This window comes from Pan troglodytes, chromosome 2, assembly GCF_028858775.2.
Source record: "Pan troglodytes isolate AG18354 chromosome 2, NHGRI_mPanTro3-v2.0_pri, whole genome shotgun sequence".
Classification (NCBI taxonomy): domain Eukaryota; kingdom Metazoa; phylum Chordata; class Mammalia; order Primates; family Hominidae; genus Pan; species Pan troglodytes.
Window position 1 is genome coordinate 112,420,486 of NC_086015.1, and position 23,300 is coordinate 112,443,785.

Sequence of the window (23,300 nt, forward strand, 5' to 3'; positions counted from 1 at the left end):
ATGTTATAGCCTTATTTTATAGATGGGAACACAGAATTTTGGAGACTGAAGATAACTTGCCACTAGAATTAAAGCTCTCCCAACAGAACTCAAGTCACTCGATGGCATATCAACCTAGAGTTCTGGTCTCTTCAATTTGCTCCTACAGAACTGAATTCAAAGATCTGATGTCCATGTTTTCTAGTTCTATACATACGTCACTGTACAAAATAAGTCATATGGCAGTAGACAATCAATATCTCCCAGCCATTCAATTACACCTAATGTCTCTGCTGATAGATCATGCCATTATGTAAAAGAATATCCTTTTGGAAAAATGAAGACATTTACAGAATCAGGCTAGTAGACTAAGAATACATATTATTCTCCTGCTGAAATTCAAGGAAGACTATTAATAGTGTGAAGAATAAGAAAACTATATGACCCACTGACAGACACACAATGGGAATTATTAAAAGTTAAGAGAAAATATTTGCCCATGCCTACGTCCTGAATGGTATTGCCTAGGTTTTCCTCTAGAGTTTTTATGGTTTTAGGTCTTATGTTTAAGTCTTTAATCCATCTTACTTTTTGTATAAGGTGTAAGAAAGGGGTCCAGTTTCAGTTTTCTGCATATGGCTAGCCAATTTTCCCAACACCATTTATTAAATAGGGAATCCTTTCCACATTGCCTATTTTTGTCAGGTTTGTCAAAGATCAGATGGTTGTAGATGTGTGACATTATTCCTGAGGCCTCTGTTCTGTTCCACTGGTCTATATATCTGTTTTGGTACCAGCACCATGCTGTTTTGGTTACTGTAGCCTTGTAGTATAGTTTGAAGTCAGGTAGCATGATGCCTCCATTGTTCTTTTTGCTTAGGATTGCCTTGGCTATATGGGCTCTTTTTTTAGTTCCACATGGAATTTAAAATAGTTTTTTTTTATTCTGTGAAGAAAGTCAATGGTAGCTTGATGGGGATAGCATTGAATCTATAAATTACATTGGGCAGTATGGCCATTTTCATGATATTAATTCTTCCTATCCATGAGCATGGAATGAAAACACCAAAAGCAATGGCGACAAAAGCCAAAATTGACAAATGGGATCTAATTAAACTAAAGATTTTCTGCACAGCAAAAGAAACTTTCATCAGAGTGAACAGGCAACCTACAGAATGGGGGGAAATTTTTGCAATCTATCCATCTGACAAAGGGCTACTATCCAGAATCTACAAGGAACTGAAACAAATTTACAAGAAAAAAACAACCCCATCAAAAAGTGGGCAAAAGATATGAACAGACACTTCTCAAAAGAAGACATTTATGTGGCCAACAAACGTATGAAAAAAAGCTCATCATCACTGGTCATTAGAGAAATGCAAATCAAAACCACAAAGAGATACCATCTCACGCCAGGTAAAATGGCAATCATTAAAAAGTCAGGAAACAGATACTGGAGGGGATGGGGAGAAATAGGAACACTTTTACACTGTTGGTGAGAGTGTAAATTAGTTCAACCATTGTGGAAGACAGTGTGGCAATTCCTCAAGAATCTAGAACCAGAGATACCATTTGACCCAGCAATCCCATTACTGGGTATACACCCAAATAATTATAAATTATACTACTATAAAGACACGTGCACACATATGTTTATTGCAGCACTATTCACAACAGCAAAGACTTGGAACAAACCCAAATGCTTATCAATGACAGACTGGATAAAGAAAATGTGGCACATATACACCATGGAATACTATGCAGCCATAAGAAAGGATGAGTTCATGTCCTTTGCAGGGACATGGATGAAGCTGGAAACCATCATCCTCAGCAAACTAACACAGGAACAGAAAACCAAATACCACATGTTCTCACTCATAAGTGGGAGTTGGACAATGAGAACGCATGGACACAGGGAGGGGAACATCACACACCAGGGCCTGGCGGGGGATCGGGGGCTAGGGAAGGGATAGCATTAGGAGAAATACGTAATGTAGATGACAGGTTGATGGGTGCAGCAAACCACCATGGCATGTGTATACCTATGTAACAAACCTGCAAGTTCTGCACATGTATCCCAGAACTTAAAGTATTAAAAAAAGAAAAAAGTTAAGAGAAAATCCTGAAAGTTCTCCAGAGGAAAAAAATAAGTAATTTACAATAATTTGGTAATCACATTTCTATCAGACTTCTGATCAACAACATGTATTCAAGAAGTCAAAGAAGCAAATAGTTCTAAGGGAAACTATTTTTGAACCAATATTTCTATAACCATTTAAACAAATATTGAAGTGGAAGGGAAAAATAAAGACACTTGTAGAGATACAAAGCTTCCAACAGACTCTGAAAGAATCATTTCGGGATATAATAAAGCAAATTGACTAATAAATCCAAGAAAAAAGATACAGGATGGAAGATATAGTAGTAAACAAACACACAAAAAACAAATCTTCTAATTTAGTCTAAATAATTGTTCATGTCTGATGTAATAAAAATGTGTAATTAAAATCCTACAAAAAATAATTTTAAAAGGTGGAACTGGAAAGGAAGAAAGATAAATACATACTAAGACCATACCTTATTTGTGAAATGAAATACATACTAATTAACTCTACAGTTTGATAATAAAATCATAAGTTTAGACATGTTTATTAAAAATGTAAAACTAATCCACTGAAAGTATATAATGGAGGAACTAATTTGCAAATCATTAGAATAGAAAAAAAATAAACTTTTCCTTTTGGGAAAAAAAACACAACTCAATTATTATTAAAAAGTGGGGAGAGAAAAAATAAAGCAGAATAAAATAAATTTAAAAATAAGAAAGCTTAAATAACAACAAAAGAAGCAAGGCAAATACAACGTATAAGCAGGCAGAGCAAGTCCAGCCATAGCAGATGTCACAGTAAGCGTGAATTAGCTAAAAGACAGAAGCAGTTAGAATAAGCAAAAAAAGATCTAGTTATATGCTGTTTGTAACAGACAAATCAAAATCAAAATATCACTGCTGGAAAGAAAGTGGTGGCAAAATACACAGTAGGAAAATGTTAACCAAGAAAAAGCAAGTATAGAGAGATTAATATTAGACAAAAAAGAAACGAAGTGGGGGAAATAACAGACACAGACAGGCATTATGTATTAATAAGAGCTTCACTTAAGATTACACATAAGTCACAATCTAATGACTCAGAAAACAGATAACAAAAACTAGTAGAAATACAAAATGTATGTACATAGCAATAAATATTGTAGAAGATTCTAACATACTGCTCTCAGAAACCAAGCAATGAAGAAGAAAAAAAGACATGGAAGATTTGAATACTTAATTAAAATATGTATGCAAATGAAATGGATACAGCTCTGTCTCTATCAGAGATTCACTTTTAAAAAAATGTTTAAGACATAAGCCCATAAGAAAATCTGAACAGATTTCAAAGAGCAGATATAATACTGGCTAGATTCTCTGACCACCATACAATTAGAGCAACAATAAAAAGATATCTGACTCCTCTCTCCAAAAAGCAAACATATGCACTAGTAGATTTAAAACATTTTTAAAAAGCAACTCTTGAATAAGAGGAAATCAAAATAAAATTATAAGCTATTCAGAAATAAACAACAGTAAGAGTTCTATATTTTGAAACCTGTAGAATACAGCTATTATATAATGCAGAGGAGAAATAAGAACCTTATTGTTTAGATTAGAAAATGGAATTTAAAGTCAATGAATAAAACACATACCTCAAGGAAGTAGAAAAAGAAAAATGAACAAATCCAAAAAAGATATAAGAAAATAAAGAAATGTAAAATAAAAGTAATCCCAGCAGACTTAATTTTAAAAATCCAAAACTGTTTTATTTTTAAAGTCAATTGAAATAAATTTCTTTGGCCAAGAAAGAGAGATGGCAGAATACATGATATAAGAAGAAAAAGTGAACAAAATCTATCAGAGGAAAACATAAGTTTTATAAAAACTCCATGTCAACAAACTGGAAAATATAAATAAAATGAATGTTTTTATAAGAAATTATAAATGACAAATTTAAGCCCCAAAATTCCAAAATCTGAATAGAATAACAGTCTTAGCACCATTAAAAAGTAATAAAAGAAATAAAGTAATAAGGCAACCAGATTTTCAAGGAAGTTCTAAAAAATCTATGGGCAGACAAAAGACTCACTTTACATAAACTCTTCCAAATAATAGAAATGGGGGAAGAAATTCCCAACTCATTCTATGAGGCTACCATAATCTATATACCAATCAATACTAAATAAGGAAATGATAATAAAAGCACAGTTACAGCCAGTCTCATGTGCAAACATAAAAGCAAAAAATTTAAAGGATCAACAAAATGAACACAGTCATGTAAAAGAATAATACATCATGATCTTGTTGGGTTTATCTGAGGAATGCAAAGATCACTCAACATCATAAACTCTATTATAATAAAACACTACTTTAAAGGAGAAAAACAAAACTAAATCACTTCAACAGATGTCAAAAAGCATTAAAATTGAAACCTGTAGAATACAGCTATTATGCAGAAAAGAATAAGAATCACATTTCCTCACACAAAAAATAAATAAAATGTACTCTATAAACTGAAAATACATTTCTCAATTTCACAAAAGCCATTGATTAAAAAGAATAGTAACTAGAATAAATACCACATATAATAGTCAAACATAAAAAATGCCATTAAGACAAAAACAAAGCAAAGAAGCATACCTGCTATTACCACTTCTATTTAACTAGCCAACCAAATTAAGAAAAAAGAAAAAGGATGAGCAATGGAAGACACAAAATCACAAAGCTGTCCTTATTTGCAGATGATAAGACTATACAGAAAATCTAATGAAAACTATTAGAATAAAAGAGTTCAGTAAGTGGTCAGATATAAAATCAACAGGCAAACATCAATGGTTTTTAACAAATGAATAATTAGAAAAGCAATGGAGGAAAAAAATCTTATATGAATACCAAGAAGAGTCATAAAATACCCAAAAATATACCTAACAAGAAATATACTAGAACTATATGAAGAAGTAATAACAGCTAACAATCATTGAGTACATATTATGTGTCAGGTAGTGTCCTAAGCACTTTTCATGTCATAAATCACTTAATCTTCTCAACAACCCCTGGATATAATACTATTATTTTTATCATCATTATTTTCAGATAAATAAGCTGAGGTCCTGTGAGGCTGAATTCCTTTCCCATATCATGTATTAGTCCATTTTCACACTGCTGATAAAGACATACCTGAGACTGGGCAATTTACAAAAGAAAGAGGTTTAATTGGACTTACAGTTCCACATGGCTGGGGAAGCCTCACAATCATGGCAGAAGGCAAGGAGGAGCAAGTCACGTCTTACATGGATGGCAGCAGGTAAAGAGAGAGAGAGTTTATGCAGGGGAATTCCTCTTTTTAAAACCATCACATCTCGTTGGACTTACTCACTATCACAAGAACACCACAGCAAAGACTTGCCCCCATAATTCAATTACCTCCCACCAGGTTCCTCCCACAACATATGGGATTTCAAGATGAGATCTGGGTGGGGTCACAGCCAAACTATCACCATAATAATACAGCTTATAGAACTATAAACTGAACACAGACAGTCCTTCAAACTCTTGTATTTAATTACTATGATATACTATGATGTTATAAAACTCCACTCAATTATATAAAAGAAGATTGGAATAAGAACCAACATATAAGTGTGCCAGTTCTCTCCCATTTAATTATAAATTCAAGGAACTACCAATCAAAATCCCAAGAGCATTTTTATAATAAAACTTGAAAAGCTGATTTTTAAAATTCAGATAAAGAATATTTGCAAGAATAGCAAATAATGATTTTTAAAAGAACAGTGAAAGAAAGGCTTGGTATTTGCCCTTCTAAATATTAAAATACATTATAAAGGCCGTAGCAATTAAGTTCTAATGGGGCAGGAAGTTAAAAATATACCAGTGAAAAGGAATAGTTCATCCAGAAACAGAACCATGTATGATAAAAATTTAGTTTATAGTACTGATTTATTTCACATAAGTGGAAAAGGCTGAACTATTTCATAAATATAGATTAGAACAATATTAAATTAATCCTTCACCCTCCATGTACACACACTTTGCACCATATTCAAAAACAATCAAGATAGATTAAAAGACTATAAAGAAATAAACTAAGATTCTTAGAGTAAATTATAAGAGAATACATCTAAATCATGGTTAAGGAAAGCATTTTTGAGCTGAAAATTACAAAATAAGAAAAACAAAGAAAAATGTTGACAGATACAAGCTCAAAAAAATTGAAAAATTTTATAAGACAAATAACAATGCTGAAAGTCAAGTTGAGAGACTTCTGCTTCCAAAATGGTGGTGCAGAAGTAGAAGCAAGCTGGCTTCACATTCCCCACAACAGAAAACCAAAAACAAATAGACAGTGCCAAAATTAATACCAGCAATACCACAGAACTCAAATATCAGGATGGGAAAGTTTCCAGAGCATAGTGAAATGAAAAAATTCTTAGCAGATGGTACAAGAATTAAACCTTTTTTTTTTTTTTTTTTTTTTTTGAGACAGAGTCTCACTCTGTCACCCAGGCTGGAGTGCAGTGGCACGGACTTGGCTCACTGCAACCTCCACCTCCCAGGTTCAAGTGATTCTCCCACCTCAGCCTCTGAATAGCTAGGACTACAGGCATGTGCCACCACGCCCGGCTAAGTTTTGTATATTTACTAGAGACAGGGTTTCAGTATGTTGGCCAGGCTGGTCTCGAACTCCTGACCTCGTGATCTGCCTGCCTCGGCCTCCCAAAGTGCTGGGATTACAGGCGTGAGCCACTGCGCCCAGCCAAGAATTGAACTTTCATACCCATGATGATCTTTCCCCCAATCTGCCCATCTTCTAATACGCAGAAAATTTCCTCCTGACTCACAGTTTCTATACCAGAAAAAGTGAGAGCAAGGTGAACAACCAGCTTCCCCACTATCCTGGGTTCCCCAACAGGAGATCTGTCCCTGCTTCAATCCACGAGAAGCCTCACAAGTGTCTGGAGGGAGAAACATCCTTGAGGACAGTAGGAAACTACGGTCCTCAGCCCTGGAAACTGTGCTAGGTAACTCAGACAAATCAAGTGGCCGTTCAGCAGCATCACACTGCAGGAAGTATGTTCCACAGGTCCCTTGGGCACAAACCCCCAGCCAACCTTCCCACACTGCTGGGAAATCCCCCTTAGGACCTTCCCTATTTAGGACAGGGCAGTGCTCTGATGATTTACTAGAGCCAAGGCCAACCTGGGTTATAGCACCACCTAGTGCCGAAAAGAAGGCAGCAACCTAGGAGAACAATTAAAAAAAAAAAAAACAGGTAAATTATGAATAATCTTCAAGTAAACATACCCAGTGAAAACAAAACAAAACAAAAACCAGACAGAGAAGACTGGGAGAGGTCATTAATCCTTCAGTGCAAAGACATAGATGTACATCCACAAGAAACAACAGCAAACAGAGAAGCAGGACCTGCCCAAACAAAGCAAGGAATCAGTGACTAACCCTAGTGAAAAAGCAATATGTGAGCTCTCGGATAAAGAATTAAAAATAATAGTTTTAAGGAAACTCAGTGGTCTCCAAAGTAACACAAAAAAGTAATTCAGTAACTAAAGAAATTTAATAAAGTGATTGAAATAACTTAAAAATCAAACAAATCTTGGAACTGAGAAATATACTTACTGAACTAAAAAATTAATTCAAGGCTCTGCACAACAGAATAGATCAAGTAGAGGAAATAATCTGTGAGCTCAAAGATAGTTTATTTGAAAATACACAGAGGAGCAAAAAGTAAAAAAAAATGAAAGAAACAAAGATTGCCTACAAGATACAGAAAATTACCTCAAAAGACCAATCTAAGAATTACTGGTGTTCAAGAGGGAATAAAGCAAGAGCAAGGGGTAGAAAGCTTACTCAAAGAAATAATAACAGAAAATTTTCCCAAACTTGAGAAAGAGACAAATATCCAGGTATGGAAGCTCAGAAAACACCAAACAGATCCAACCCAAATAAGACTACCCCAACGCATATAAGAATCAAACTCTCAACAGTCAAAGACAAAGAGAGAATCCTAAAAGCAGCAAGAGGAAAGAAGCAAGTAACACATAAAGGAGCTCCAATTCGTCTAGCAATATACTTTTCAATGGAAACCATACAGGACAGTAGACAGTGAAACAATATTTTCAAAGTGCTGAAAAAAATGCTGCTATTCAGGAATACTGCATCCAGCAAAGCTATCCTTCAAATATAAAAGACAGATAAAGCATTTCCTAGACAAACAAAATTCATCACCACCAGACCCATCTTACAAGAAATGCTAAAGGTATTTTTTCAATCTGAAAAAAACAAAATACTAAGGTAAAGAAAAAAAAAAAAACCTTTTCGAGATACAAGATCCACTGGTAAAATTAATTACATGAACAAACCCAGAATACAATAATTGTGGTGCACAATCTACTCATTATGCTAGTATGAAACCCAAAAGACAAATCTATCAAAAACAATAATATCTACAGCAACCTGTTAAGAGATAGTAATATAGTGCTGGGCGCAGTGGCTCACGCCTGTAATAAGAAGGTGCCCATCAAAGAAAATCCCAGGACCTGATGTCTTCACTGCTGAATTGTACCAAACATTTAAAGAAGAACTAATACCAATTCTACTCAAACTCTTCAAAAAAACTGAAGAGGAAGGAATTCTTTCAAACTCATTCCACAAGGCCAGCATTGCCCTGATACCAAAACCAGACAAATACAACCAAAAAGGAAAACTACAGGCCAATGTCACCGACGAACACAGATGTAAAAATCCTCAACAAAATACAAGCAAATCGAATTCATCAACACATTAAAAAGATTATTCATCTTTATCAAATGAGATTCATCCCAGGGATGGAAGGATGCTTGAACATATGCAAATAAATAAACATGAAACATCACATTAACAGAATCAAGGAGAAAACCCTAGGATCATTTCAATTGATGATGAAAAATCATTCAAGAAAATTCCACATCCCTTTATGATAAAAACCCTTAATAAACTGTGTAAAGAAGTAATATACCTCAAAATAATAAAAACTATGTATGATAAACACATAGTTAACATTATACTGAATGAGCAGAAATTGACAGCCTTTCCTCTAAGATCTGAAATAAGACAGGGACACCCACTGTCACCACTTTTATTCATAATACTGAAAGTTCTGGCCATAGCAATTAGCCAAGAGAAAGAAATATGGGGCATTCAAACCAGAAAGAAAGAAGTCAAAATAGCCTTGTTTCAGAATGATGTGACCTTATATTTACAAAAAACTAAAGACACCACCAGCAAACTGTTAGAACTGATAAATTAATTCAGTAAAGTGGAAGAATACAAAAGCTGCATACAATTAGTAGCATTTCTATATGCCACCAGCAAACAATCTAAAAAAGAAATCAAGAAAGCAATCCCATTTATAATAGCTACAAAGAATATAAAACACCTAGAAGTCAATTTAACCAAAGAAGTGAAAGATCTATACAAAGAAAATTATAAAATACTGATGAAAGAAACTGAAGAGAATTCGAAACATAATGGAGATATTCCTCACTCATGAATTGGAAGAATTAATGTTGTTGAATATTAAATACCACCCAAAGCAATTTACACATTCAACAGAATATCAAAATACCAGTGGTATTCTTCACAGAAATAGAAGAACAATCCTAAAATTTATATGGAACCACAGAAGACACTGAATAGCCAAAGCAATCCTGATCAAAAAAAAACAAAGAACGTCACACTACATGACTCCAAAATACACTACGAAATTATAGTAACCAAATCAGCATGGTAATGGCACAAAAACAGACACAGAACAATGGAACAGAAGAAGACACAACCCAGATATAAATCCACGCATTTATAGCCAACTGATTTTTGACAAAACCATCAAAAATGTGCAAAGGGGAAAGGACAGTTTCTTCAACAAACGGTGCTGAGAACATTGAATATACATATGCAGAAGAATGAAACTAGACCCCTATCTCTCACCATATACAAACATCAAATCAAAATGAATTAAAGACTTAAATGTAAGACCAAAAACTATGAAACTACTAGAAAGCTAGCTAGAAAACATTGGGGAAACTCTCCAGGAAATTGATCTGGGCAAAGGGGTGTGTGTGTGTCTATCTGTCTGTCTGTCTGTCTGTGTATGTGTCTGTGTGTGTGTGTCTGTCTATGTGTCTGTGTGTGTGTGTAAGAACTCAAAAGCAAAGGTAATTAAAACAAAAATAGACAAATGGCATTACATCAAGCTAAAAAGTTTCTGCAAAGCAAAGAAGATAGTCAACAAAGTGATGAGACAACCTGCAGAATAGGAGAAAATATTTGCAAACTATCCACCTGACAGAAGATTAATATCCAGAATATATAAGAAGCTCAAACAACTCAATGGCAAAATACCAAATAATCTTATTTTAAAATGGGCAAAAGACCCGAATAGACATTTCTCAAAAGACAACATACAAATAGCCAAAGGTATATGGAAAAATGCTCAACATCACTAATCATCACAGAAATGTAAACCAAAACCACAATGAGATATCATCTCACCCCAATTAAAATGGCTTTTATCCAAAGACAGGGAATAACGGATACTGGTGAGGATGTGGAGAAAGGGGAACCCTCGGATGCTGTTGGTAGGAATGTAAGTTAGTACAGCCATTTTGGAGAATGGTATGAAGCCTCCTCAAAAAACTAAAAATAGAACTACTATATGATCCAGCAATTCCATTACTGGAAAGAAACTGAATCTATCAAAGAGATATCTGTATTCCCATGTTTACTGCAGCACTATTCAACATAGCCAAAATACGGAATCAACCTAAGTGCCCATAGTGGATGAATGCATAAAGAAATGTTGTACATATACACAACAGAATACTACTCAGCCATAAAAAAGTATGAAATCCTGTCACTGTAGCAACATGGATGGAATTGGAGGTCATTACGTTAAGTGAAATAAGCCAAGCACAGAATGACTAATACAACATGTTCTCATTCATATGCAGGAGCTTAAAAAGTGGATCTCATTAAGATAGAGAGTAGACTGGTAGTTACCAGAGGCAAGGTAATAGGATGGGGATGAAGAAAGGTTGATTTAATGGGATGAAATACACAGTTAAATAGAAGAAATAAGACCTACTGTTCAACAGATCAATAGGGTAACTATAGTTAACAATCATCTGTGGTACTATTCAAAATAGCTAGAAGAGAATAATTAGAATGTTTGCAGCATAAAGAAAAGAAATATTTAAGGGGATGAATATCCCAATTACCTCTATTTTAACTTTACACATTATATGAATGTATCATATACCCTGAAAATATGTATATCTATTATTTACCAATATACTCTTTTAAAGTTATTTTTTAAGTCGAGTTGATGGAGAAAGAAGGAGGTGTGTATAATTATAAAGGGTAATATAGGGGATATTTGTAGAGATGCATTGGTGGATTTCTATCAAACCTGATGGATTGTGTTCATGCCCTGGTTCACGTCCTGGTTATCATATTGTACCTTGGTTTTGCAAAATGCCACCATTGAGGAAATTACAACCACTTAACCCAGTAATAGTATTTCTGAGAATCAACAGTAAATAAATACTTGTCTAAATGTCTAACAATTTAAGTACAAAGACTGACATTGTTCCCAAAAGTGAAAAATTAAAATCAACCTGATGCCCATCAACAGAGAAGTACTGATGTACAGGTGGACCATCCCTTATCTGAAATGCTTGGGACAGACATGTTTCAAATTTCTAATTTTTCAGATGTTGGTAAAATATCAACATTTGGGAAATCTGGATGAAAGATACATGGGAATTTTCTGTATTATCTTTAAAACTTTGAAAAGTCAAATTATTTCAAAATTTTAAAAATGGTAAGTTAAATCTAATATAAAGTGACAGATAATAAATATCTAGAAGATAGATTTAAATCCCAAGTAGCAAAATAATTTCTACAGTAGAAGAGAGACTGGGGGAGCTGAGGTGGAGAATAAGGACGCACTTTTACATTGCTTTACCTGTTTATGAAAGTTTAAATATTTTTCAATGAGTTAATATTTGTAATACTAATTGAAGCTCCTCCCTTCATTCCCACTCCATCCTCTGCCCCCCAAATTAATGCCTCTTGAACAGGTGCTGAACCACCTGGCAAACAACAAGGGACAGTGAGGTATATGAGAAGTAAAGAAAACTATTGCTTGGCAATCAGGCAAGAGAAAGAAATAAGAGGCATCCAAATAGAAGAGAGGAAGCCAAACTACGTGTGTTTGCAAACGACATGACTCTATATCTAGAAAACCCCACAGTCTCAGCCCAAAAGCTCCTTCGGCTAATAAACAACTTTAGCAAAGTTGCAGATACAAAATCAATGTACAAAAGTCACTAATATTCCTATACATTAACAACAGCCAAGCCAAGAGCCAAATCAGGAAGGCAATCTCATTCACAATTGCCACAAAAAGAATAAAATACCTAGAAATATGCCTAAACAGGGAGGTGAAAGATTTCCACAAGGAGAATTACAAAACACTGCTCAAATAAATCAGAGAAGACACAAACAAATGGAAAAACATCACATGCTCCTGTATAGGAAGAATCAATATCATTAAAACGACCTTACTGCCCAAAGCAATTTACAGATTCAATGCTATTCCTGTCAAACTACCAACGACATTCTTCACAGAACTAGAAAAAATTATCTTAAAATTCATACAGAACCAAAAAAAGAGCCTGACTAGCCAAAGCAATCCTAAGCAAAAAGAACAAAGCTGGAGGCATCACATTACCCGACTTCAAATTATACTAAAGGGGTACAGTAACCAAAACAGCATGGTACTGGTACAAAAACAGACACATAGATCAATGAAACAGAAAAGAGAGCCCAGAAATAAGGCTGCACACCTACAACCATCTGATCATCAACAAAGCTGACAAAAAGAAGCAATGGGAAAAGACTCCCTCTTCAATAAATGGTGCTGGGATAACTGGCTAGCCATATGCAGAAGATTGAAGCGGGACCCCTTCCTTATACCACATACAAAAATTAACTCAGGACGAATTAAAGACTTAAATGTAAAACCCAAAACTATAAAAACCCTGGAAGACAACCTAGGTAATACCATCCTGGACATAGGAACAGGCACAGATTTCATGACAAGATACCAAAAGCTATTACAACAAAAGCAAAAATTGACAAGTGGGATCTAATTAAACTTAAGAGCTTCTGCACAGCAAAAGAAACTATCAACAAAGTAAAGAGACAACCTACAGGATGGGAGAAAGTATTTGCAAACTATGCATCTGACAAAGGTCTAATATCGAGCATCTGTAAGAAACTTAAACTTACAAGAGAAAAAGAAACAACCCATTAAAAAATGGGCAAAGGACATGAACAGATATTTTTCAAAAGAAAACATACATACAGCCAACAAGCATATTTTAAAAACCTCAATATCACTGATCATTAGAGAAATGCAAATCAAAACCTACCATCTCACACCAGTCAGAATGGCGATTATTAAAATGTTGAAAAATTACAAATGTTGGAGAGGCTACAGAGAAAAGGGAATACTTATACACTGTTAGTGGGAGTGTACTAGTTCAACCATTGTGGAAAGTACTATGGCAATTCCTCAAACAGCTAAAAAGTAGAACTACCGTTCAACCCAGGAACCCCATTACTGGGTATATACCCAGAATAATATAAAGCATTCTGTCATGAAGACACATGCATGCAAATGCTCACTGTAGCACTATTTACTATATCACAATAGCAAAGATATGGAACCTAAATGTCCATAAATGACAGATTGGATAAAGAAAATGTGGTACATATACCATGGAATACTATGCTGCCATATAAAAGAACGAGATCATGTCTTTTGCAGGAATATGGATAGAGCTGGAGGCTGTTATTTTTAGCAAACTAACACAGGAACAGAAAACTAAATACTGCAGGTTCTCACTTACAAGTGCAAGCTAAATAATGAGAACACATGGACACACTGAAGGAAACAATAGACACTGGGGTCTTGAGCGTGGAGGGTGGGAGGAGGGAAAGGAGCAGAAAAGGTAACTGTTGGCTATTGGGCTTAATATCTGAGTGATGAAATAATCTGTAAAACAAACCTCTGTGACATGAGTTTACCTACATAACAAACCTACGTGTGTACCCCTGAACCTAAAATAAAAGTCTAAAAGAAAAGTAATGCTTGGATCCAATTCAGTGGCATATCTTACACGTAATTTTAAAATCCATATTAAGATTCCATCCTGGTATCCACATAAAGAGGTCTATGTCCTATGAATGAAATAAGATCTCTATGTAAGGAATGCCAAAGTAGAATTACAGTCCTGTAGATTTCACAGATGAGAATCCATACTAACCACATAGGAGGTCATGATGGGCAGTGACTCATTTTAAAACTCTCCACTAGCCTGTTAACTTCTGTACCCACTCAATGAAGGACTTCTGAAAATGACTCTAAACTTTAATCATCTGTATGACTGTAAATGAAGCTTACTAAAAGCCACCAATAAGACAGAGGGAAAGAATTAACTAAGGATTTTGTTTTGCACAAATGGACTATTTAAAGAGAAAAAATGCAATTTAATGGAAGAAAACATCTACAAAAGTTTGAGATGTGGGATTTGGGTCCAGAGTTCCAAAAAATTACCACAACATAAATTAGTAAACACACCTAGCCCAGCCCTGAAGAAACATCTTGTTTTCTGTCATTAGCCCACTTTCATTTGCTTCACTGTTCAGTATTCTTGTCATTACCCCTACCCTTTGTTTCAAACTCTTGATTTTCTTTTGATTTTTTACAAAGTTATTTTTTGTATCTTCTTCCCTTTCAGAAAACACTGCCTAAGTTTACAGCGACATATAAATTTAAGATAATTCTTACCCTGCAAATTCAACTCACTTTCTGCATATAGCCCTGGAACCTATGTATGATTCCCTGGCACTCTCTGTAAGTCATATTCACAATTTCAAAATTCAATTTAATATTTCACAAATAAAATGCAGACTTGTGTATCATGTGCATTCTGAAATTCTGATGACTGCTATCTATTGGAAATTTTTTTTTTAATTTAAGTGGAAACAGGTCACCTTTAAACTGATATTGCCAAACCACAGGCCACCACTGTTCATGTGCTTGAACATCACTTCTACTGAAATTCTCTTGACGTGATTGTCATCTTGAAAGAAAACCCTGCCACTGGTCTGATTACTGCTGTTAGTGCCTCAGCCCAAAGCAGAATGATAAAAGGTTTTGAATCCTATGTTTAAAACTGTTGTCAAAGCCGGGCGCAGTGACTCACACCTGTAATCTCAGCACTTTGGGAGGCCGAGGTGGGTGGATCACCTGAGGTTAGGAGTTCAAGACCAGCCTAACCAACATGGTGAAACCCCATCTCTACTAAAAATACAAAACAATTAGCCTGGAGTGGTGGCACATGCCTGTAATCCCAGCTACTTGGGAGGCTGGGGTGGGAGAATCGTTTGAACCCAGGAGGCAGAAGTTGCAGTGAGCCGAGACTGCACCACTGAACTCCAGCCTGGGCAACAAGAGCAAAACTCCGTCTCAAAAAAAAAAAAAAAAAAAACACGATGTCAAATGTTCACAAGAACTATGTTAAATAAATAATGCCAAAACACCTCTTCCCTGAGGCCAATACAGCTTGAAAGTTTGAATTTTCACATTCCTATACAGAAAATTAAATTATTTTCAGAATCAGCAGGACTCTAATATCTAAGACCAAACCTGAAAATTACATAGTTTCAAGATTTGAAAATTGTTTTGGACAGCTGTACAATCCTACCCAGTAGAGATAAGGGGATACAATAATCACCAGGAAAAGAAATGGTAAAAAATGTGTTATATTATAAACTGCACCAGATTAGAGGTTCAAATATCAGAAGCCATAAATGAAAGAGGACTCAGAAAAAAGACCCACCTTGGACCAGAACTAATCCTTTAGGACTAAGAATTTATGTCTTTTCTAGTCTCTTACTGAAGAGTAATTGGATATTAATGTTAGAACCCATGGGACCACACCATTATCCATAACCTTGTGTGGTAAACTATGTACCATTTTTTAACAAGTTAAAAATACATGTATGTTGGCCAGGTGCAGTGGCTCATGCCTGTAATCCCAGCACTTTGGCAGGCTGGGGGGGCAGATCACCTGAAGTCAGGAGTTCAAGACCAGCCTGGCCAACATGGTGAAACTCCGTCTCTACTAAAAATACAAAAAATTAGCTGGGCAAGGTGGCACATGCCTGTAATCCCAGCTACTTGGGAGGCTGAGGGATGAGAATCGCTTGAACCCAGGAGGCAGAGGTTGCAGTGAGCCAAGATGGCACCACTGCACTCCAGCCTGGGCAACAGGGTGAGACTCCATCTAAAAAAATAAATAAATAAATAAATAAAAAGTATGTTCTAAGTTTAAAGGGAGCTTGGGAGTGATGGGGAGGAGACAGTAGGTCAAAATCAACAATGAAGTGGAATTAAGGGCAAATCTTTTACAGAAAAAAACTACAGAGGCACTGCTACCCCCGAGGAGGTGGTGATGCTATCCCTTCTTGGCACCATCACAGTACTCGTGTCAGAGGCCATGAAATGTATCGCGTCCTCAGTTCAGAAACTGAATCCTCTTTACAGTGATTCTTCCTTATAAAATCCTAGCCCTGTCTTTAAAGGCTTTTCTTGTGATTAAACTAAAAAAATTTTTTTGCTGAAAAACAAATTAGAAAATCCAGTGTGATCTATGTGCCAAAGTGAAAGTGTACATGTTTTAGGTCTGATTCATTTTCTTTATTTTGTAATTAACTGCCTAAATGGCTAGAGAAGCTCTGGCTTCATTACACAATCTGGGAACAGCAAGAACATCTTTCCAAAGACGTAGCTGTCAAATTATCCCTCTAACAATGTATTGTTTTCTAATGCCAGTGTGGAAATGCCAAGGCACTCTGACAGATAACTGTTTCAAAATGCTTTTAAATAGCATGAAATATCGGTTTTGGAACCAGCTGGCAACTAGAAGGGCAGAGGCAGCAGGAAAAGGGGAAGATAGTAATAGAGATGCTGAAAATTCTGGGACTCCTTTCTGACACTGGCATATTAATGCTGGCACAGGGGTTCCCAGCATTTGTGTGACAGCCATTAGGCTGAATATTTTTTTCCAAAAGAAAAAAAATCCCTCCATTTATGTGTATATTAGGAATTCCACATGTTGGAATATGAGAAAAAACATACATCAGCAATAAGGAGAGAAGGTAATCTAAAAGTGTGTTATCAAATAGTTATTTGCTAACTGTGGAAAGAAATTTCTAAATTTCACCTCATTGGGAAAAGCAAAAGAAGTTCTCTGTAACCTGACACGTCTACTTGGGTCTTAACACCTTAGTCTAAAAACATATGGTAGCTACTGGCCACCTGTGGCTATTGGGCATTAGTCCAAATTCATATGTGCTGTATGTTGCAACACACACACTGGATTCAAAGACTTTGGATTAAAAAAAAGAATACAAAATATCATCAATATTTTTCATATTGAAATTTAAATGACAATATTTTAGATATATTGGATTAAAATCATTATTAAAATTAATTTCACCTATTCTTTTTACTTTTCTTAACATGGCTACTAGAAAATTTAAGATTAAATATGTCCCTCGTTGTGGCTCTCATTATATTTCTATTGTACAACACTGAAATACAAAATAAATCGCACTGGATTAAATTACCTTTACAATCTCTTCTAGCTGTAGTATTCTGAGACTAAAAAACTGCAGGCTCGAGCTAAGTTGTAAGTAACACTGTTATTTTAGAGAAACCTAGCTTTTGTCGCTATTTCATTCTTTCTCCACTCTTTTTCATACAGAAAATAATGATTAAATTGCCACTTGGTCATATTCCTTTTTGCTTCACACTATCCTGATGTCTGTCCATTTTTAATGATCTGTAATGAATAATAAACTCTGCAGGTTTTTTTCAGTTTTAATATCTACAAATTAGGAGTCAAGGTATTAGAAAGCTTTAGAAGTCGTATATTCCAGTGGTCCCTAAATATGCTGGCACCTCTGAATCATCTGGGGAACATTTGAAAAAGACTGATTCCTAGGCTTGGTATCTGGACATTCTGACTCAGTAGGTCAAGATGAGGCCCCAGACCCTGTACTTCTCAAGAAACATCCCAGGGCACTCTGAAGCTTAAAGTTTGGAAACCACTGACCTAGCCCAACTTTACTGGTAACTAGGGTAAGATGAATTTTCCCAGTGCTAAAGCCCAGTGACCTCAGACCTGGAGCCAGGATGCAGGGCTCCTAACTCTAGCTCACCACCATTGTTGAAAAACATTCTGTCAAACACACACATACTCCTCCAGAGCTCCAGCCATCAGTATATCTTCTTTGTCAGTTTTAACATCCAACTCTGGTTCTCCATTAAGCAGAAGCTTCAAGTTATAAATAACCAGCAAAGTACCTGGTAGAAAAATAGATGTTTGACTTGTCAGTATTTTAAATACACTAAATGCTAGTCATTGTGCTATCATTTCATCTATGGAACTGAGTCTGCTATAAAATTTTCTTTTGTACTTCAGTAAATAGTATGTTTGGCTAACTCTTTGGCTAAGCCAAGATATGTCTTCTAGCAAGTTTCACTCCCTGCCAAAGAGTGCTGAGTTTCTACAGTATGGTGCCTCTTATTACTATTCAATTCATTACAAGTCTTTCAATGTGGATTTTTAAACTTTGGCACTCTTTTCATAATTTGCATTATGAAATTTGTTGAGAGCCTGAGCCAAGCTTGTGTTATAGGTAAAGCTCTCATTGGTAGTACTGAATTTAACACACATAAAAACAAAGAAGGGTTTTTAAACATTGTACAAATAAGAAATATTGTTTTCATACACTATAGCAGGTGTTGGTAAATTTTTTCCATAAAGGGCCAGATAGTAAATATTTTAGGCTTTGCAGGCCATACGGTCTCTGTTGCTACTATTCACAATGCAGCTCTGCCACTGAAGCATGAAAGCAGCAATGGAGAATACATAAATGAATGAGTGTGGTTGCGTTCCAATAAATCTTTATTTACTAGAACAGTTATGGGGCCACATTTGACCCGAGACCATAATTTGCTGACCCCTGCTCCAAGGCATGATTAACAAAAAAAGTCCAAATTATTTCCAGTTGATTATGATACAAAGTCAAACAGGATCATTAGAGAAATTAAGAGGACAACTAATTATACTTTTTGGTAGTTCTTAAACACAAGGGAGAATAGTATAGTAGCTAAGAACATGGGCTAAATGGCTGTGTCTAAATCCTGGATCAACTGTGTCAGTAGACACAGTGCATTCGACGTGTTGAACAGAAAGTTGGTGGAGGTGGAAAGAATGGGGAAAAGATCTGTTAATCTGGAGAAGAATGTCTGCAATGCTTTTGCTAACTCTTTGCCACAGAGACATTAATTCGTTATTTTATAAGTTGCTAACTCTCTTACATACCTGTTATCACTCTATCTCAAATGATGCAATAAGTGTCTCCTAACTTTGCTATCTAGTGCAGCGACTGTGGAGTCCCTGTGGTCATAGCCTGTATCATCCTCTTCTTACCCAGTTTCACCAAGCTCATGCAAGTACACATCCTTCTCCCAGTGTCAGGGATTTACAGTAATTTGTTTGGATGCTCTTAAGACAAAGCTCATATGGATAAAATAAATGACTGTCCCCAGTGTGAATCCACATGAGATTATAAGAACAAAAAAAATGAAAACATATGTACAGTGTCTTTGATAAGACACTGAAAACAAATACTTCCATCAAATTGTCAGAGTTTTGATGATCTTACCACATTTTCCATAGATCACATCAAACTGCTGCATCAATTCTGCTTCAGTTTTAAATGGGGAGTATTTATAAATTATAGATAATTCCATTGCAAATTTCTGGGGATCATCTGTGACAGATTCTCTGGTTCTTATTAACCACGAGGGCATTGGAACTACAACCTATTTAAAAAAAAACACATCAATTTATTATGAAATACACAAAAAACATTATTCTTTTGTCTTATCTATTTCATTCCACTCTTCATCTAGACAAATTACAAAACACTAAGTTAAAAGTTCATTTTCCTCCTATAATCTAGTTGTATAAGAGACAAATAACAAATGTGTATAGACAGGATTGTATTTTAAAATACTCCATTATGGAATATGGGAACAGATGGAGTGTACTTCAACTCCCTCTTGAAGGGTAGAATGGCAGAGGAAACAACAGAATCAGCATTTTAAAAGTTGAAAAGCAGATGACAGCACACGCAAGAAAAGCAACCTAAAGCCCAAGCCAGAAAGAAGAGCCAGCCTGATTTGCAATTCAGAATTCCTACACTGTAATTCTCAGGGACTGATGGCAGGAGTTAACTCTAGAGTTGGGGTAGGGGGAGAAGAGAACTATAAGTAGCATTTAGATCCCCATCAGCAACAGCTCCTCCTCAACCCCCAGGGTCTGGATATTTACCCTCTGGAAAGAGTAGAACAATGGATTTCTAGACTGGAAGACATACCAGGCACTGCTCTTGGGGGCACCTTACTAAGATGAGATAGACCGAGTGAAAGTATACTTAGCAGATGCTGAGATCTTCAGATCTCGTTCCCATTTGTCTCCCAGAAGCTGACAGGTAGGTCTGTAGGCAGAAGACTAGGAGTCTTCCTTGAAAAATCTGACCAACCCAGAAGGAAAGACACAAAGACAATTACATTAAGGATTCCCCAATAAAAAAAAAAAGCTCAGTTAGATCACATTATTGTGACAATCATAGCAGCCAGGCCCCACTCACAGTCTCAGAGCTTGCACTCGTCATTTTACTGGACTTATCTTTAAAGTATTTAGGAGTAACGGCCATCTAAGAAAAGCCTCTAATATGATAATAGAGAACAAATAATTATAAACAAAGTAACTCAGTGAAAACAGAAACCATAAAAAGATGAAAATTTCAACAAGGCAAAAATCAATTATTGTTAATGTCTTCAGAGTTATAAGAGAAAATACTGTATCCATGAAACAAGAACGAGATTTTTTGAAAAAGAAACATTCAGAGAATAAGAAAGACTTCTTGGAAATTAAGAATATGATTACAGAAAAAAATTCAGTGAAAGTGTCAGAGGTGTTTGAATCAGAGTGACTCCATCTTGAACAGGGGCTGGGTCAAATAAGGCTGAGACCTACTGGGCTGCATGTTCATGTTAGGCATTCTTAGTCACAGGATGGGATAGGAGGTGGGCACAAGATACAGGTCACAAAGACCCTGCTGACCCAGCTTCACTAAGAAGCTGGCCAAATCCCACCAAAACCAAGATGGTGACCTCTGGTCATCCTCACTGCTCATTATATGCTAATTATAATGTATCAGCACGCTAAAAGGCACCCCTACCAGTGCCATGACAGTTTACAAGTGCCATGGGAATGTCAGGAAGTTGCCCTATATGGTCTAAAAATGGGAGGAAACCTCACTTCCTGGAATTGCCCACCCTATTCCTGGAAAACTCATGAATAATCAACCCCTAGTTTAGCATATATAATCAAGAAGTAACTATAAGTATACTCAGTTGAACAGCCCAGGCCACTGCTCTGCCTATGGAGTAATCATTCTCTTATTCCTCTACTTTTTTCTTAATAAACTGCTTTCACTTCACTCTATGAACTCGCCCTGAATTCCTTCTTGCACGAGGTCCAAGAACTCTCTCTCGGGGTCTGGGATCAGACCCCTTTCTGGTAACAAAAGGGTTCAAAAATAAATATTAGAACATCTCCCAGAAAATAAAGCAAAAATGTAAAACTCAGAAAACAGGAAGGAAAGGCTAAGAAAATTAGAGAACCACTTCCAGAATACAATAGCTAAAAAACAGGAGTTACAAAAGGATAGAAAAGAGAATATGAATAGAAGAAAATCATCAGCTATTACAAGAAACTATCCCAGAATTGAAGAATATGAGTTTCCAAATCAAAAAGACCCAACAAGTGACCAGCACAATGGGTGTAAATAGACCACGCAAAGGCAAAACACTGAAATCAGAATACTGAGACAAAGAAGATTCTTTTGACCTTCAAAGAGTAAAGGCAAGCAAACAAACAAACAAAAAACGAATGGGTCACATATAAGATTAAGTAATTAAATGGCTTGAGACTGCTCAATAACAACACTAGAAACTAGATAATGAAGCAAAACCTTCGAAATCCTGAAAGAAAATAAATTCCAACCTAGAAATAGTATCAAGCCCAACTACCATTAAGTGTTAGGGTGGAATAAAAACCTTTTAATGCATGTGAGGTCTCCAGATATTTTGCCCCCCTATGTTCCTTTGCTCAAGAAGTCACTGGAGAACATGCTGTACCAAGGAGAGAGAGCAAGCTATGGAAGAAGACGTGAGATCTAGGATCTCAGAGATGACACAGAAGAGAGGGGAAGGGAATCACCAAGACGAGGGCAAAGGCAGATCCCAGGATGGCAGCTGAACACCACCATGGAAGCAGGAGTGTGAGCTGCAGCACAGGAGAAAGCCCTGAGCAGACTTCATCAGGAAGATGGGACTGAGAGGACAGCACTTTGAGACTGGGGTTAACACAGTGACACGAACACAGAAAACCAAGCAAATATTCAGTGACAGTAATACACATAAAAAACTAAGCAGTCAATGATTAATTTTAGGGGAAATAAGTTGTACATGAAAAGGAAAAATAATAGTTGATGACTTGGTATAATTTGAACAGTGTTTATAAAGTCTTATAAACACTGAATATTGTCATAGCTAAAATTACAATAAAGCTATGTTGAGGGTGGGGGATGAGAAGACTATGATTATATGATAGAAGCAGAGAAAAAAGGTAGGTAAATCCTCTTTTATAGTGGGAGGTTAATAGATAATGCCTAGATAAAATCAAGAAGTAGCAATACAGGCATGCTATTTAGAGATACATAGGTAAATATCAAAAGAACAGGCCATTTATTTTTATTTTTATTTTATTTTTTTGAGACAGGGTCTCACTATGTTGCTCAGGCTGGCCTCAAACTACTGGGCTCAAGTGATCCTCCCTCTTCAGCCTCCTGAGTAGCTGGGACTACAGATGCACTCCACCGTGCCCAGCTAGAACTTGTTAATATTGTTGTAAGAGGTTGTCTCTGTGGAAGTAGAAATGGG

General features: G+C 36.0%; 1 protein-coding gene across 7 annotated transcripts in view; it reads right to left on the reverse strand.

Annotated features, from left to right (window-relative positions):
• The window catches only part of MORC1 (MORC family CW-type zinc finger 1), a 159,803-nt gene that overhangs the window by 116,480 nt on the left and 20,023 nt on the right, over nt 1–23,300 (reverse strand). For all 7 annotated transcript variants that reach the window (XM_526261.8, XM_054680866.2, XM_016941616.4 and 4 more), the window contains 2 exons: nt 19,952–20,111; nt 18,479–18,584 (listed from right to left, as the gene is read on the reverse strand). In XM_526261.8, coding sequence (XP_526261.2) covers nt 18,479–18,584; nt 19,952–20,111 — 266 coding nt within the window. The remainder of the gene's footprint in view (nt 1–18,478; nt 18,585–19,951; nt 20,112–23,300) is intronic.